The sequence below is a fragment of the Lithobates pipiens genome, unplaced genomic scaffold (assembly GCF_037356315.1).
Source record: "Lithobates pipiens isolate NorthernLeopardFrog02 unplaced genomic scaffold, aLitPip1_a1.2 Scaffold_19, whole genome shotgun sequence".
NCBI classification, from domain to species: domain Eukaryota; kingdom Metazoa; phylum Chordata; class Amphibia; order Anura; family Ranidae; genus Lithobates; species Lithobates pipiens.
The window spans coordinates 146040079-146059440 of NW_027507764.1; the positions used below are offsets into that span (position 1 = coordinate 146040079).

General features: G+C 42.1%; 1 protein-coding gene across 1 annotated transcript in view; it reads left to right on the forward strand.

The window, feature by feature from the left end:
• OXNAD1 (oxidoreductase NAD binding domain containing 1) overlaps positions 1–19362 on the forward strand; it is a 116823-nt gene that overhangs the window by 21413 nt on the left and 76048 nt on the right. Inside the window, exons 2-3 of the mRNA XM_077491377.1 lie at positions 11260–11412; positions 11747–11813. Coding sequence (XP_077347503.1) covers positions 11291–11412; positions 11747–11813 — 189 coding nt within the window. The 5' untranslated portion in view covers positions 11260–11290. The remainder of the gene's footprint in view (positions 1–11259; positions 11413–11746; positions 11814–19362) is intronic.

The following is a 19362-nucleotide window of genomic DNA, read 5'->3' on the forward strand; positions in this document are numbered from 1 at the left end:
CTCTTTAGTTTAAAAGGAAAAGACCAAGTGATGATAACCTAAAATTATGTATTTTTGGGTGATTTGCGCACATTGCAGTGCATTAAATAGTGATTCTAAATGGAGAACATTTTCCCCAAAAACTTATTTAGAAGTCATGTCTGGTGTTATAAAGATCTCGTCTTTATTTTGCCCGATAGCTTTATCAAATAGCGTCTCCAAAGCAGGGTTTCTTGTTTGTATGTATTTTTGGCTACTTATCCAGGATTTCAGATCATGCATGGCCGCTGTGTATTTGCCAGAAAAAAAGATGCCAAGTATTAATTAAATATTGTTGGCAACTGTAGAACTTCATGGCACAGACCTCATAGTTACTCTTCTATCTCAGATGAGCAACATAGTGAGCAGTCCAGGATTTTCATAGCACAGACAAGCTGTATGCAGATTTAGATAGATATGATCCCCTGATCCTCTACGGCCATAAATTTGGATATTCTTATTATAATGGAGACTGTTTTTAAATATTGGAAAATTCTGATTTTTTTTTTCATTATTTTTCAAATTTTTGCTCACAATCTTCAGTACTTAATAGTAAAAATAATCAAAAATCTGAATTGAAATTGCAGTTTGTAGCTTAGCATACAGATGCTGTTATTTAATCACATTAATTCCAGAGCAATTTTTGCTTTTCATTGCTGCATGAGTTCATCCAGATAAAACTTTTTTTTGTTTATTTTGTTAGATACCCATCCAAATTTGAGGTTGTTCCTAAGAGAAATATGGATTTTTTTTTTATGTGAAATTATTTCTGTTTACATCCATAGGCAGTTTTAATAATAAAAATAAAAATAAAAAAACGTAAAAAAAAATATATATATATAGTTTTGCCACTTCCCTTCTAGGCATCCAAACACACTGAAAATAAAATGATCCAGTATTTACTCAGCAATTTATTCTCTTTATAAAAATAAGAAATCTATGCTGGAGGCAATATTAACTGCTGTATTACAATTTTTAAGCACAGAAATAAATGATTCAGCAATCTCATATGTATCCCTAATTGTTGCTCGACCACTTTCCATAAAATAAGAGATGTCTCATAATCCTTAGTTTTGGGAACAACTTCTTTAGTTCTTTATTTAACACTTCAATACAGGGCATTTTCACTCCCTTCCTGCCCAGGCCAATTTTAAGTTTTCAGCGCTGTTGCATTTTAAATGACAATTGCGCGGTCGTGCAACACTGTACCCAAATTAGATTTTTTTTGGTGGTATTTGATCACCTCTGTGGTTTTTATTTCTTGTGCTATAAACAAAAGAAAAGTGACAAGTTTGAAAAAAAACACAATATTTTTTACTTTTTGCTATAATAAATATCCTAATTTAAAAAAACAACAATTTTTTTCCTCCATTTAGGCCGATATGTATTCTTCTATATATTTTTGGTAAAGAAAAATCGCAATAAGCGTATATTGATTGGTTTTCGTAAAAGTTATAGCGTCTACAAAATAAGGGATAGATTTATGGCATTTTTATTATTATTATTATTATTTTACTAGTAATGGTGGCAATATGCAATTTTTATCATGACTGACATTGCGGTAGACATATCGGACACTTTTGATACTATTTTGGGACCATTCATATTTATACAGCGATCAGTGTTATAAAAATGCACTGATTGCTGTATAAATGTCTCTGGCAAAGAAGGGGTTAACACTAGGGGGCGATCAAGGGGTTAAATGTGTTACCTAGGGAGTAATTCTGTAGGGGGAGGGGACACGCAAGGGGAGGAAACCGATCGGTGTTCCTCTGTACTGGAAACACACAATTGGTTTCCTCTCCCCTGACAGGATGTGGATCTGTGTGTTTTGGCTCCCAAGTGACGCGGCGGGCGCATGCCCCCTAGGTGGCCGGGAAGCCGAGGACGTCATATGACGCCCACCCAGAATGGGAGATCCCTCCTGTGGACTATGGGTGGGGAAGCAAGTGTTTTTAATGTTTTCAAAGTACAAATGGGATTTGACAATCAGAAATAAAAAACAAAACAAAAGCTTGCAATAAGCCATATCATCCCATGTAACCTAATGTATGTTTACACAAAATGGAAGAACTAGTATAAGGCCCCTTTCACGCGGGGCAGACTCCACCAGCTCAGCAGGGAATCTTTCCACTGATCCCTGCCGAGCAGGCAGATGGCTGGTCCGTGTCTGCACTGCTTTGTGGACTGTCGGTTGTAAATGGACTGCCTGTCTGTTTTATACCTGACTGCTCTCCTATCTGATTCGCTAGATAGATGGGGAACCAATCCCTATCCATTTGTTTTTAGTGGATCGGACTGGATGTCGGCATGTCCGTTTACATCCACCGCTTTATAGAGCACAATGGGGGGGTCCCATCGGGATCATCTGAAAAACTGACAGACGGACCTGATTGGTCCACTCGTGTGAATACAGGTATAACCTTAATACAAATGACATGTTAACAAGGCAAAATATGTAGACAGGTGTGCTCCAATAAGAATCTTAAAAGCAGGCATGTGGTGATAATAATAATAATATAATTTACAATGGGTTGTAGGGAGCAGAGCAAAGTATTTTAAATCTTAAAGTGTATCTAAGCTCAAGAAGAAAAATGTAAAATATTGTAGGTTACCAGTCCATCAATATTGTTGCTGCAATAGTTTGCTTTTTTTTTTTTTATCAGGTTAAGTACATTTTTTAGCAAGTGCAGAATATCCCTATTGGTCTTGCTAAAATGCAGGGTCCTTGTCACTTTCTGTGAGCTGATTTGGAAGCACAAACTTGATTTTCCTTTTCTTAAAGATGAACTGCAGTCAGCTCACATAATTTGTAATAAAAACATTTTTGCCATTCTGAAGCTTCCCTCCAACCACTTTGCATAATATTTTATATATATTGTGATTCTGTACTTGCCAAATATGCAGCAGAAACCTCCCTCTACTAAGTCTGGCTGCATCCATTTTAACTGTGGGCAGCTAAAGCTGCTGCCTGTTCACTTCCTGGATTTACACAGACACACACCTCCAGCTCTGCAGCTCTTAGTGGCCCTCTTCAGACTCATCCCCCTCCCTTCCTGGCAAACGCTCACGAGAGTGAGAGAGAGAGCTGTGCATGATATCATAAGTCTAGACTTTTTACCAGACATGAAAGAGAAAGTGGGCTGTATAAGGTATTTACTGGCAGAAAAAAATGTTTTACTCTCCAAAGTTAAAAGAACAAGGACAGAAGATTTAATAGATGGAAAGATGAAAAAAAATAACTGAAGGTCCACTTTAATGGCCCTGTAATCTATTTTTAATGAAACTGTTTTTTCTGCCTCCTTGTAAAGTCCTCTGTGAGCTCATGAACCTTTACTTTTGCTTCTCACTTCCATTTGGAGAAAGCAGTGGATGCTGGTTGTGGTTATTTGCACTGCTCTATGCGCACTATAAATTACATAGTCCATATTCAATCCCAGGAGCAAGCAAGAGAGGGTGGTGACATATCTACGTATAGTTGGACCATGGAGAACAAATGTAGCCACCCTCTAACAGGAAGTTGGATCACAGCGGCATTTAGAGGTTTTGAGGGCATTAAAAGGTACTTTTTGAGTTGAGATTACATATTTGAATGGAATTTGTAAATTATATTTTACAAAAATATTATTGACATTTTTAAATATAGCGTGGTGAAAGCGCATTCTGAACATATATATAAACAAGGGAAGTGTATTACACAAAACGGAGCAAAGCTCCTTACAGTTTCGATCTGTCAGGTCTGGGCTCAGGCCTTCCTTCTCTGAGCTGGCCGCTCAGCTGTCGGCTAATTGCCAGCTCCTATCTCTCCACAGTCACTCGCTTGTTGATGATACCCTGCTCCTCAGTCCTGCTTACTTAAGCCGTCCAGCCCAGATGATCTCTGCCTTTGCCTTGGTCAACATCATAGAGACTTTCTCCTGCCCTCCCGTTAAAGACTTGCTTGGCTGACATTCCTTCTGGCTCCAGATCCTGCTTGCTGTTCCACTATGCCGATTCCTGGCTTCCTGATTTCTGGCTTGTCTGACTATCCGTTCCGGTTACCAAACTTTTGCTATGTTTTGACCGTTCGATTTACTTTTATTATTAAACAAGTGTGATTTAACTGTACTTCTGTCTCGGTCTGATTCATGGTTTCTGACAGCAGCTCAGTTTCAGGGTATATAGATGATTTTATAAAAGATTTACCTCTCCCATCCCTTCCTGTCTCTCATTGGAACATGATGGAAGAGGTAATGGCTGCCAAAAAAACCTCAAGAAAAGCACCAGGTCCCTTACTATGCGGGAAACGGCCATTAAGCTCTTTACTAGATGATATCTGACTCCAGTTAAATTACATTCTCTATTTCCTACAGTATCTCCCCTGTGTTAAAGAGGCTGACCAACACCAGGCACATTTCTCTACTTGTTTTGGGAATGTACTCATATGGCCCCTATACTTAAGCCATCCAGCTCAGATGATCTCTGCCTTCGCCTTGGTCAACATCACAGAGACTCCTGCATTCTTGTTAAAGACTTGCTTGGCTGATATTCCTTCTGGCTCCAGATCCTGCTTGCTGTTCCACTACGCTGTTCCCTGGCTTCCTGACTTTCTAGCTTGTCTGACTATCCATTATGGTTACCGAACTTTGGCTATGTTTCGACTATTTTGTTCTATTTACTTTTATTATTAAACAAGTGTGATTTAACTGTACTTCTGTCTTGGTCTGATTCATGGTTTCGTGCTGAGGTTCTCTCCTGATCACCACAATGCAGTAAGACATGCTTCCAGAAGGTAGCCAAGGTCCTATGCACTTCTTCACTCCCCTCCCTGCCGGAGGAGTACAGTGATTTTTAGCTATGTCTTTGACAAAGGTCAGGCCGGTAATTTGCCTCCACACCAGTCGTATGATTGTGCAATTGACCTTCAACCTGGTGCCCTACCCCCTCGTGGCCGGGTTTAATCTTTGTCAGTCTTGGAGGATAAGGCCGTGGAGGCGTATGTTACAGATGCACTTTCTCGAGGTTTCAAATCCTTGTCTCCTGCTGGCACCACTCTTCTTCTTTGTGAAGAAGAAGAGTGGTGAACTGAGACCTTGTATTGATTATATGGGTCTCAGTCATTTCACGATTAAGAATGCCTATCCGATTCCGTTGATTACAGAGTTATTTGACCGCCTCAAAGGAGCAGCAGTTTTCACAAAGCTTGATAAGAGAGGAGCATACAATCTCATGAGGATTAAGGAGGGTAACGAGTGGAAAACTGTGTTTAATACCAGAACAGGCCATTATGAGTGCCTTGTAATGCCTTTTGGCCTTTGTAATGCCCCGGCAGTTTTCCAGGAATTCATTAACAAAGTCCTCCGAGATTTGTTGCAGTTGTGTGGTGGTTTATCTCGATGATAGCCTCATATTTTCCAAGTCCCTGGAGAGTCACCACACAGATGTCTGTTGAATGTGCTTCGGAATCTAATGCCGCGTACACACGATCAAACAATCCGGTGGAAAAATCTGGTGGACTCAAGTCCGCCGGACAACCGACTCAAGTCCGCCGGACAATCCGCCCGTGTGTAGGCTCCGGCTGATTTTTTTTTTTTACCCAAAGGTCCGGCAGACTAAGAAAGTAGTTTTGCACACCAATCTGTCCGCCGGACTCGCATTTCGGCAGACAGTACGGCCGTGTGTGTGCCAGTCCGCCGTACTTTTGAAATGAACGGACTTTTCCCGCCCGGAGAAAAGTCCGCTCATTTTGAGCGTGGCTCCAGGTAGCCGGGGCCAGCGAAGGAGGCGTCGCTGGCCCCGTCACCTGGTATGGACTGAAAGGGGAATCCCTACACCGAAAAATCATCGGCGTGGGGGTCCCCCCTAGGTCCTTATCAGACCCTTATCCGAGCACGCTACCCTGCCGGCCAGGAAAGGGGGTGGGGACGAGCGAGCGCCCCCCCCCCTCCTGAGCCGTTCCAGGCCGAGTGCCCTCAACATGGGGCAGTTGGTTGTCGGGGTCTGCGGGCCCCCCACCCTATGTGAATGAGTATGGGGTACAATGTACCTCTACCCATTCACCTGTGCAAAAAATGTAGAAAAAAAAACAACACACAAGGGTTAAAATAGTTTATTACACAGCTCCGGCGGTCTTCTCGCCGGACTCCGCTATCTTCTGCTCTTTTTCTAGCTCTTTCACTAGCGGAGGAGCCCCACTTTCTTCTTCGCCGCCGCCCTCTTCTTCCAACTTCGGGGGTCTTGTCCCCCTCACCGGTTCTTCTTGCCGGGCCACCGCGCCTTCTTCTAGCTCTTTTACAAACGGTGGCCCGGTCTTCTGTCGCCGCTGTCCCTGTCTTCTGTTCTTCTCTTCCGGAGATGTTGCCTCGTCGTTGTCTCCGGTCACTATGACAGGACGCTCGGCGTGCGGCGACTTATATAGGGACATCCCTGGATGATGTCCCCGCCCATTATGATGTCACAGTCCCAGACATCACCGGATGATGTCCCCGCCCATTATGATGTCACAGTCCCAGAGGATGCTGGGACTGTGACATCATAATGGGCGGGGACATCATCCGGGGATGTCCCTATATAAGACGCCGCGTGTCCTGTCATAGTGACCGGAGACAGCGACGAGGCAACATCTCCAGAAGAGAAGAAGAGGAGAACAGAAGACGGCGACAGAAGACTGGGCCACCACTTGTAAAAGAGCTAGAAGAAGGCGCGGTGGCCCGGCAAGAAGAACCGAAGAGGGGGACAAGATCCCCGAAGTCAGAAGAAGAGGGCGGCGCCGAAGAAGAAAGCCGGGCTCCTCCGCTAGTGAAAGAGCTAGCAGAAGATAGCGGAGGAGTCCGGCGAGAAGACCCCCGAAGACGGAAGAAGACCCCCGGAACTGTGCAATAAATTATTTTAACCCTTGTGTGTTGTGTTTTTTTTTTCTTCTAAATTTTTTTCACAGGTGAATGGGTAGGGGTACATTGTACCCCATACTCATTCACATAGGGATGGGGGCCGGGATCCAGGGGCCCTCTTATTAAAGGGGACTCGCGGATTCCGATAAGCCCCCTGCCCGCAGACCCCGACAACCAACAGCCAGGGTTGTCGGGAAGAGGCCCTTGTTCTCATCAACATGGGGACAAGGTGCTTTGGAGTGGGGGGGCCGCATGGCCCCCCTTCCCCAAGGCACCCCCCATGTTGAGGGCACACGGCCTGGTACGGCTCAGGAGGGGGGGGCGCTTTCGCTCGTCCCCACCCCCTTTCCTGGCCAGCCGGGTAGCGTGCTCGGATAAGGGTCTGATATGGACCTAGGGGTAGGGATTCCCCTTTAAGTCCATTCGCTGGCCCCGGCTACCTGGAGCCGCGCTCAAAATGAGCGGACTTTCCTCCGCGTTTGTGGGCGAGTCCGTTCATTTCAAAAGTACGGCGGACTTAGTACGCCATACTTAGTCCGCCGCAAAAGTACCGTGTGTGGGCAGGTAGCTCATTCGGAAAGTCCGGCGGACAGTCCGCCAGACTAAGTCCGCCAGATAGTCGGCTACGTGTGTACGCGGCATAAGAGAGAACAATCTCTATTATAAATTGGAGAAGTTCGAATTCCGTCGTGAACAGGTTAAATTTCTGGGTTATGTAATTTCCACTGCTGGTTTTTTGATGGGCCCAGTGAAACTTTCAGCAGTCCTACAGTGGCCCCGACCTGTGGGTTTATGTCTTCTGCAGAATTTTCTTGGCTTTGCCAACTATTATCAGAAGTTTATTCATAACTTCTCGTCTCTGGTCAAGCCCCTGACTGATATGGGTACAGGTTGAGAACCATAAGGAGTATGAAGTACAGCTCATTGTTGACTCCCATAGATTCCGTGGGCGCATACAGTAACTGGTGCATTGGAAAGGGTACGGACCGGAGGAACGCTCTTGGGTCTCATCCTTGGATGTACATGCCCCAGTCCTCCTCCGTGTTTTTCATAGACTTTTTCCCCTCAAGCCTGGTGGTCCTCCGAGGGAGAGGGGTCATTAAGGAGGGGGTACTGTCAGGGCTGGGCTCAGCCCTTCCTTTTATGAGCTGGCCGCTCAGCTGTCAGCTGGTAATTGCTAGCTCCTATCTCTCAACAATGACTCACCTGTTGATATCCTGCTCCTCAGTCCTGCCTACTTAAGCCATCCAGCCCAGATGATCTCTGCCTTCGCCTTGGTCAACATCACAGGTATGCTCTCCTGCGTTCCTGTTAAAAACGTGCTTGGCTGACATTCCTTCTGGCACCAGATCCTGCTTGCTGTTCCACTACGCTGTTCCCTGGCCTCCTGACTTTCTGGCTTGTCTGAATATCTGTTCTGGTTACCAAACTTTGGCTATGTTTTGACTAAGTTTCTTCTATTTACTATTATTGTTAAACAAGTGTGATTTAACTGTACTTCTTCTGTCTCGGTCTGATTCATGGTATCTGACTGGATCAGAGTGTAAGTACAAAAGTTCACAAAGCCTCCCACGGGAAGGGTCATAAGTACATTGAATAACACAATAGCTTGTAGACCCATAAGAAGTCCTCTGTCGAGTAAATTTCTTTTCAAACCACAGTTTAGTGTCACTAACTACTAATCCCTCTAACCCCCAAAATGAACAAAGCAGGTATTTGAAGTCCAGGCTTGATAACAACCTTTGCTCTGTCCATGGATACAGTAGAAGAGTGAGTGTAGCTACCCTGGGACAAGAAATGCCAGGTAAAAACTAAGGAAAAAAGCCTGAGAAAAAAAGCAATGGAGCAACTTCATGTAAGAAGTGGTAAGCTGCAATATAATACACTTTTGTTGAATTTGGATACATTTTGAAGTAAAGTGGTCACAGCATACACTTTGATTTTTTTATAACATCAGCATTTTAATAGCTATACAAACAATAGTTATTTTTGACTATCCATTATATTCTTACTTGAAAAATTCCTTTTCATTTTGTGAGTGCTGTACGTCTGCTGGTCATCGCTTTTCACAACTTCCTCAATTCTCTGCATGCTTTGTAGCTTCTCTTCTGCCCATTTCTTTGGTTTACTTTGGAATTTTAAGGACTGCAGATCCCACAGTACCTTGCTACCCGCAAACAGTGATTTCTGTACTGACCCCGCCTCCTAAAACTCCTCCTCTCAGCCCCTCTGCAGTCCAGAAAGCAGGCTCTGTGAAATGTGCAACACTGCAGTGCATATTCACAAAGCATAGTGAATATGCGTCAGAGAGTTCAAGTATTTGTCACAAAGTTTACAAATGGCAAGATTGTTCAGATTAACTTAGAGGGCGGCACAGTGGTGTAGTGGTTAGCACTCTCGCCTAGCAATAAGAAGGGTCACTGGTTTGAATCCCAACCATGACACTACCTGCCTGGAGTTTGCATGTTCTCCCTGTGCCTGTGTGGGTTTCCTCCGGGCACTCCGGTTTCCTCCCACAATCCAAAGACATGCAGGGAGGTTAATTGGCTTCTGTCCATAATTGGCCCTAGTATATGAATGGGAACCTTGGATTGTGGGCTCCTTGAGGGTAGGGACCGATGTGAGTGTGCAATTTACAGGGATAGGAACAATTGTAGACACTCACTCAGGTTGAACTGGATGGACTGGTGTCTTTATTCAACCTTACTAACTATGTAACTGCTTCCTGCCCGGGCCATTGTAAAATGGCACCTGAGTGGGAGACCTATCAGTGTACCGGCCTGCTTCCAGTAGATCACATGACAATTGTAAACAATGAATGGCTGCGATTCATGCCGTACAATTATGTTGCTAGTTGTAAATGGTCACTGTTATCACATTGTACAGACAGGGCCGATCACAGCCAATTTGTACCATGTGGTTAGCTGTGGCTAATCACAACAATTTTTTTTATTCAGTAAAAATGCTTGCTTATAGCAGTGAAATTCACTAGTGTTTAAAAAAAAAAAAAAAAACCCTGATAACCTCCCCAATGTAGTGCAGTGCTATGATAACACTAATGCTCTGGTCACAGTATGTAAAAACAAAATGAAGAAAAATAAAATAAACAAATATTCAAAAAAATTGAAAAAATGTAGTACATTATTTATTTTTTATTTACATGCTGTCACCAGTCAGTGTCCCTGCTCACTGCCACACCAGTTACATGATGACGCTGTACTGCACTGGTGACAGTATGTAAAAAATAAAAAATGTGAAAACATTTTTTTTTTTAATTCTTAATTTCCCAGAAAATTTGTAACAAAAAATTACAACTTTAAAAAGCACACCATGCCTCTTACTAAATCACTTTGACTCTACAAAAGGGTCCTTTGGGGTATATTTGTTTATGTATGTATGTATGTGTATATATATATATATATATATATATATATATATATATATATATATATATATATATATATATATATATATAAAATATAATCTCTATCATAGTTTGTGCACTCTATAACTTTCTTACAGACTAAATAATATACACTGATTTTGACTATTTTCAAGAAATGTAGCAGAATACATTTTTTACATAAATTTACGAAGAAAGTTTATTTATTTGAAACATTTTATAACAAAGAAAACAATTATTATTTTTTTTTTTCAAAATGTTTTGCCTTATTTCCTTTATTTACCAAAAATGTGAAACCCCAGTGGTGATTAAATACCACCAAAGGAAAGCTCTATTTGTGTTAAAAAATTTAATGTAATTTGGGTACAGTGTTGCATGACCGTGCAATTGTCATTCAGCCCTTGCTGAACACAGGCTGGAAATTGTGCGAGTTCAGCTGAACTCGCACTATTTCAAAACCGCATTTCAGTGCGAGTTCCGGGGGGGGGGGGGGGGGTATTTGAAAGACATCTGTGTGGGTTCATGCCCACATGTCTTGAAATCGCTCCCGAAGTTGCCAAAAGTATTGCGGAAACTACTTTTGGTAACCGGTGCGGCGTCGCACGGATTGGGACAGTGCCGTTACCGCCAACAGGCTGAGATTTGGCATGCGATTTGACATGTCTCAAAGTGCGACAGCGCTGAAAGCTGAAAATTGGCCTGGGCAAGAAGGGGGGAAAAGTGTCCAGTAGTGAGGTGGTTAATAGGAATAGGCTAGAAATAATTGAAATTCAGTGTGGAAATGAATATATGATTTTACATTCTGACCATAGATGCACTTTAAATCAGTTTTTATAGAAGAACAAAAATAGTCTAAATTGTGTTTTATAATGAACTGTGTTTGCTGTGAATCATGTTTAGGAGTGTTATTCTTGTGTTTATAATTCCTGATCATGGCTTATTTTTTTTTTTTTTTATTATTTCTTGCAGACTAAAGAGCTGAATAGTGTTCTCCCCAGCCATGGCTCTTGCTGCAGTTTCAGCCTCTTGTCAAGTGCTCAGAGGGACTACTGGAATTTTCACTGGTCAGTTGGCCTCATTGCTGTGGAGAGCTCCTGCTTTGTGCTCTTGTACCCTGAATAGGTGGGTGAGCTGTCTGCAAGCACTATTAAATATTGTTTGAAAAGCGATGTGATGGCAGTTCTGTTGTTCTAGGATAGAGATGGTCAGTAAACTCTCAAACAGTAGATTTTGTTGCTGTTGTACAACACTGGCCTTTTCCTAAGTAGCCCTACACCGTGTAGTTCAGCAAGGCAGCACAGTTGTTTCTGCTGCTCGTGGGTCTGGGTTGCTCTAATAACTGAGAAAACAGATATTAAATAGTTCTATGTTATCATAAGAAAAATTCAGTGATTTTTTTTTTTTTTTTACTGGAATTTTTTTTTCAATTATTGACTTTGGATTTATTTAATGATAGAAGGAAAATGACATCACAAAGGAAAACAGATCACTTGGAGAGGACGGCAAACACATTCAGGCAGGAGGTGAGTGGACAGGTTCATCTATCATAAAATATCTCCTTGCTTAATTGTCCTTTTTTTTTTTTTCTTTTTTTTTTACTTCATCTCTTTCATATTTACAGCCCCACATTTTCACTGTTGTGTGAGCAGCGATTGTATTGAATTACCAGCCGGGTTCTTGTAGCTGTTAGAGACCCCATTGGTTAGATTTCCACACAGTAGTTTAGATCTCTGCCCCTGCCACAAGGCCATTATAGTGTTGTCATTCTCTCTCTTGTACTCCCCGTTTACATTTTATTCTATACTATGTAAAATCTATCAGGGGAATGGAATGCCATCATAGTTTTAGGCCAAAACTAAACATTTTGGTGGGGAGATCTTTTTTTTTTTTTCAAGATCCAAAGAAAAAGAAAGCTGGAATTGGGTTTGTCCGATTTTTCGTATAGTGTATGGCCAGCATTAGGTGTCTTTAAATGGAAAAACTATTTTTAGAATGCATACAGAGAGCAGAGTCCACCTACTTACCCTGTTTCCCTGAAAATAAGACCTAGCATGATTGTTGGTTATGGCTGCAATATAAGCCCTACCCACCAAATAAGCCCTAGTTAAAGTCCTTGTAAGTCTTATTTTCAGGGTAGGGCTTATTTGGGGACAGGTGATGGTGATTGAAATCTGATACATTAGTGAACAAATGAAAAATAATAAAGAAAATGTCTGTTATTAAACAGTCCATAAATGACACCAGAATGTCTCAAACGGAACATAAAATTATCCTGATGTGAAATCTTCAAAACTTTCACCACACCACGTGCAATCAGTGTTTCCACTCCCCTTTAGTTATGCTCTCACCAAATAGCGATGCCTTGCACTCTCGTGCTCGGCAAAACAGCATCAACACTTAAAGGGTTAAACATCCAATGATATCCAGATGTGACACCCGATATCATGGACTCTCCATATATAATAAAACAAAGTGCTCCTAGTGCAGTATCATTGTGAAAAATGTATTTCTATTAAAAAGCTTCAAACATTGCTCTCACATAAGCTAAGATCAATAAAGCATAGAGACATCCACTTGCAGCAGCAAGTACTGGCGTAGTATGGTCACAGCGGACACAAAATGTGTGAACTGAACCTCACCAACGAGAGATCGTGCTCCTCGGAATGTCACTTCTGGTATAGCGTCAACTGGTTGCCGTACAGCCAACGTCCCAACATTTCATAATCACAACTTACTCGTGGCTACCCATGAGTAAGTCATGATGACGAAACATCAGGATGTTGGCTGGGTTGATGCTGTTTTGCCGAGCATGCGAGTGTAAGGCATCGCTATTGGGTGAGTGCGTAACCAAAGGGGAGTGGAAAGACTGATTGCACGTGGTGTGGTGAAAGTTTTGAAGATTTCACATCAGGATCATTTTATCTTTCATTTGAGACATTCTGGTGTCATTTATGGACTGTTTAATCACAGATTTTTTTTTTATTAATTTTTCATTTGTTTACTGTATCAGTTTTCAATCACTATCACCTGTCATTGGGTTTATTGATTTATAGTGTTTATTAAGTCAGCGCTACTATTTACTTTAATTCATATTGTAAATATTTTTTATACAGTACTGGCACTGCCATAAACATGTCCATAGATGTACAATGAGTACAGTACAGAAGCTGCCATAAACATGACCACACATATACAATGAGTACCGTACTGGCACTGCCATAATCTTGTCCACACATATACAATGAGTACAGCACTGGTACTGCCATAAACATGTCCGCAGAGATACAATGAGTACAGTACTGGCACTGCCATAAACATATATCAAAAAAGTTATACGAACAATTCATCAATATATACGAGAATATCAGTATAAAAACAGCGCTTATTTTTATAACAAAAAGTCCTTTGTAGAAGTCGTAATAAACAAAAAAATCACTAGACAGTTCCAAAATGTGCAGATAAAGTGCCTATAGTGATCTAATCAACGTTGTAAGGTGATCAAAGGTGCTGCCAAACTTTCTTCCACCATAAACCGGGAGTGCTTCACCACAAGCGATGCGTACCCCCCTCGGGGGTTAAACTCACCAGACACTGCTGATAAGATAAGCCTTAAGGAGTGATCACTTCAATGGATATAGTAATATTCATATATATCCCCCTTTAGCGTTGCAGTCACAAGTAGTCCTCCAAGTATATCATAGAAATGAAACAGAATGTATACATAGCATAATACTGTTTTATTTTTTAAAAAGTTTGACACATATCAGCAAAGTCACCCACTTCAATATATGCGTACATTAACAAAGAGTAACATCAGCGTTAAAAACGTGTACTTCACCGAATTATCGATTCCAGAACCATTCACCAGTGTTCCCCTGTATGCACTGGGTATCACTTCCTGGTCCGTGGTTAGCGGTGGAGCGCACACCTCACTTCCGGTAGCGACTTCCGACTTCAACCGAGGGCGCCCTTTATTACGACTTCTACAAAGGACTTTTTGTTATAAAAATAAGCGCTGTTTTTATACTGATATTCTCGTATATATTGATGAATTGTTCGTATAACTTTTTTTATATATTTTTATTATAAATTTTTTAATGGCTGCTACTATTGTCCGCTCTGCTGGGTTTTAATATACTCAGCAGTTACTATCAAGTATAGTGTGGTTCTAGCATTTATTACATATGCAGGCATCCGCTTGAAAGGAAGTGTATATGTGTATGTATATATATATATATATATGTGTATATATATATATATACTCTTTTATTTACGTGTGTGCGTTCACTGTTTAAGGGGGCTCATATACGTGAGTATATATATATATAATTTTGGGAGGTGTATGAAGGTCTTAGTCTGGCGCAGAGAGGTATATGATAGGCCGTTTTAAAGTATACCTGCTGTTGTTTGTTTACTGCCATAAACATGTCCGCAGAGATACAGTGAGTACCGTACTGGCACTGCCATAATCATGTCCACACATATACAATGAGTACAGTACTGGCACTTCCATAAACATGTCTGTAGATATACAATGAGTACCGTACTTGCACTGCCATAAACATGTCCGCAGATATGCTTATCCACTTAAGGACCGCCGTATTGCCAATGTACGTCAACACAATGGCACAGGCAGGCACAAGCACGTACATGTACGTGCCTGCCTTCCAGCAGGTGGGGGGTCCGATCGGACCCCCTCCCGCTGCATACGGCGGTCCGTTTCCCTTCGGGAGCATTCCGTGATGAGGGGATGGCCGTTGGTTTTCGGCCACCCCCTCTGGATCGCTCCTGGCCAATGAGAAGCTTCCTCCCACTGTGTATTGTTTACACAGGAAGGAGGAAGTGATGTCATTCTCCTCGGGGCGGTCTTTTTGACCGGACTACGAGGAGAAGACACAAAGTAAGTGTGCACCAACACTACACTGACATGTAGGTACACACAGGCACACAAACCCTCGCCCCCCGATCCCCCCCCTCCCCCCCCAGTCACAGTGTCACTGATTGCAGTGATCATTTCTTTACTGATCACTGCATTCAGTGTCAGTTGTGACAGTAAAAACTGTCAGGACAGTTAGTGTTGGGTCCAGGGTAGCCCCCTATCACCCCCCAATAAAGATTTAACCCCCTGATTGCCCCTAGAGTTAACCCTTTCACCCCCTTTTGCAAGTGTCACTAAGCGATCATTTTTCTGATCGCTGCATCAGTGTCGGTAGGTAGCTAGTTATTTTTTTAAGGTTCACCGCCAGGTTTTTATAGCGCTAGGTACCCCGATATACTACCCTGTAATGGTTTTAACCCCCTGATTGCTGCTAGTTAACCCTTTCACCCCCTTTTGCCAGTGTCACTAAGCGATCGTTTTTCTGATTGCTGCATTAGTGTCACTAGTGTCGCTAGGTAGCTAGTTATTTTTTTAGGTTCACCGCCAGGTTTTTATAGCGCTAGGTACCCCGATATACTACCCAATTATGGTTTTAACCCCCTGATTGCCGCTAGTTAACCCTTTCACCCCCTTTTGCCAGTGTCACTAAGCGATCATTTTTCTGATCGCTGCATCAGTGTCGCTAGTGTCGCTAGGTAGCTAGTTATTTTTTTAGGTTCACCGCCAGGTTTTTATAGCGCTAGGTACCCCGATATACTACCCAATAATGGTTTTAACCCCCTGATTGCTGCTAGTTAACCCTTTCACCCCCTTTTGCCAGTGTCACTAAGCGATCATTTTTCTGATCGCTGCATTAGTGTCGCTAGTGTCGCCAGGTAGCTAGTTATTTTTTTAGGTTCACTGCCAGGTTTTTATAGCGCTAGGTACCCCGATATACTACCCAATTATGGTTTTAACCCCCTGATTGCCGCTAGTTAACCCTTTCACCCCCTTTTGCCAGTGTCACTAAGCGATCATTTTTCTGATCGCTGCATTAGTGTCGCTACTGTCGCTAGGTAGCTAGTTATTTTTTTAGGTTCACCGCCAGGTTTTTATAGCGCTAGGTACCCCCATATACTACCCAATTGCCCCTAGTTAACCCTTTCACCAGCGATCATAGTATAAGTGTCACTGGTGACGCTGGTTAGCCAGTTAGTTATTTAGGTTAGGATAGGTAGGATACTACCTAATAAAAATTTGAACCCCCTGATTGCCCCTAGTTAACCCTTTCACCAGTTATCACCGTATAAGTGTTACGGGTGACTCTGGTTAGTTTGTTTTTTATAGCATCAGGGCACCCACCATTTATTACCCAATAAAGGTTTAACCCCCTGATCACCCGGCGGGTGATATCAATTAGGTTTTAGGGTCAGGGTCTGCGTCGTCCCAGGCAGCGCTAGGTTAGTGCCAGTACCGCTAACACCCACGCGCAAAGCATAAACCTCCCGTAGTGGTATAGAATCTGAACAGATCAATATCTGATCTGATCAGATCTATACTAGCGTCCCCAGCAGTTTAGGGTTCCAAAAAAACGCATTGTTAGCAGGATCAGCCCAGATACCTGCTAGCACCTGCGTTTTGCCCCTCTGCCCAGCCCACCCAAGTGCAGTATCGATCGATCACTGTCACTTACAAAACACTAAACACATAACTGCAGCGTTCGCAGAGTCAGGCCTGATTCCTGCGATCGCTAACAGTTTTTTTGGTAGCATTTTATATTTAAATCCGGAAGGCAGTGCTTGGTTTTCGGGGGCCCGTACGTGGCTAGGCTCCCAAAAGGTCCCCCACATGTGGTATCCCCGTACTCGGGAGAAGCAGCAGAATTTATTTTGGGGTGTAATTTGACTTATGCCCATAGCATGTGTGAGCAATATATCATTTAGTGACAACTTTGTGCAAAAAAAAAAAGTTTGTAATATTCCCGCAACTTGTGGCAAAATATAAAATATTCCATGGACTCAACATGCCTCTCAGTAAATAGCTTGGGGTGTCTACTTTCCAAAATGGGGTCATTTTGGGGGGTTTTGTGCTATTTTGGCATTTTATGGCCTTCGAAACTGTGATAGGTAGTGAGGAGTAAAATCAAAAATTTACACCCTTAGAAATCCTGAAGGTGGTGATTGGTTTTCGGGGTGCCGTGCGCGACTAGACTCCCAAAAAGTCCCACACATGTGGTATCCCCATACTCGAGAGAAGTAGTGGAATATATTTTGGGGTGCAATTCCACATATAACCATGGCATGTGTGAGCAATATATCATTTAGTGACAACTTTTTGTAAAAAAAAATTTATTTTTTATTTTTTGTCATTATTCAATCCCTTGGGACAAAAAAAAAAAATATGGTCTCAACATGGCCCTCAGCAAATAGCTTGGGGTGTCTACTTTCCAAAATAGGGTCATTTGGGGGGGTTTTGTGCCATCTTGGCATTTTATGGCCTTCAAAACTGTGATAGGTAGTGAGGAGTAAAATAAAAAAATTTATGCCCTTAGAAATCCTGAAGGCGGTGCTTGGATTTCGGGGTCCCGTACGCGGCTAGGCTCCCAAAAAGTCCCACACATGTGGTATCCCTGTACTCAGGAGAAGCAGCAGAATGTATTTTGGGGTGTCATTTCACATATGCCCATGGCATGTGTGAGCAATATATCATTTAGTGACAACTTTGTGCAAAAAAAAAAAAAGTTTGTAATATTCCCGCAACTTGTGGCAAAATATAAAATATTCCATGGACTCAACATGCCTCTCAGTAAATAGCTTGGGGTGTCTACTTTCCAAAATGGGGTCATTTTGGGGGGTTTTGTGCTATTTTGGCATTTTATGGCCTTCGAAACTGTGATAGGTAGTGAGGAGTAAAATCAAAAATTTACACCCTTAGAAATCCTGAAGGTGGTGATTGGTTTTCGGGGTGCCGTGCGCGACTAGACTCCCAAAAAGTCCCACACATGTGGTATCCCCATACTCGGGAGAAGTAGCGGAATATATTTTGGGGTGCAATTCCACATATAACCATGGCATGTGTGGTCTCAACATGGCCCTCAGCCAATAGCTTGGGGTGTCTACTTTCCAAAATAGGGTCATTTGGGGGGGTTTTGTGCCATCTTGGCATTTTATGGCCTTCAAAACTGTGATAGGTAGTGAGGAGTAAAATAAAAAAATGTATGCCCTTAGAAATCCTGAAGGCGGTGCTTGGATTTCGGGGTCCCGTACGCGGCTAGGCTCCCAAAAAGTCCCACACATGTGGTATCCCTGTACTCAGGAGAAGCAGCAGAATGTATTTTGGGGTGTCATTTCACATATGCCCATGGCATGTGTGAGCAATATATCATTTAGTGACAACTTTTTGTAATTTTTATTTTTTTTTTGTCCTTATTCAATCCCTTAGGACAAAAAAAATAAATATTCAATGGGCTCAACATACCCATCAGCAATTTCCTTGGGGTGTCTACTTTCCAAAATGGGGTCATTTGGGGGGGTTTGTACTGCCCTGCCATTTTAGCACCTCAAGAAATGAGATAGGCAGTCATAAATTAAAAGCTGTGTAAATTCCAGAAAATATACTCTAGTTTGTAGATGCTATAACTTTTGCGCAAACCAAAAAATATACGCTTATTGACATTTTTTTTACTAAAGACATGTGGCTGAATAAATTTTGCCCTCAATGTATGACTAAAATTTAGTTTATTCGATTTTTCTTATAACAAAAAGAAGAAAATATCTTTTTTCTTCAAAATTTTCGCTTTTTTTCCATTTATATCGCAAAAAATAAAAATCGCAGAGGCAATCAAATACCATCAAAAGAAAGCTCTATTTGTGGGAAGAAAAGGACGCAAATTTCGTTTGGGTGCAATATTGCATGACCGCGCAATTACCAGTTAAAGCAGCGCAGTGCGAAATTGGAAAAAGACCTCTGGTCCTTATTGGTCCGGGGCTGAAGTGGTTAAGGCAGTCCCAGTACAGTTCTCATTGTATAACTGTGGACATGTTTATGGCAGTGTCAGTACTGTACTTATTGTACATGTGTGGACATGTTTATGGCAGTACTTTAATATTTTTAATTGTATACATTGTGGTATTCACATGTTAAAGGCTAGCAGCTGTGATAAGGTTTTTCTTCTATTTTTTATTTTATTCACATTGAGTGTAGCACTGTCTGTC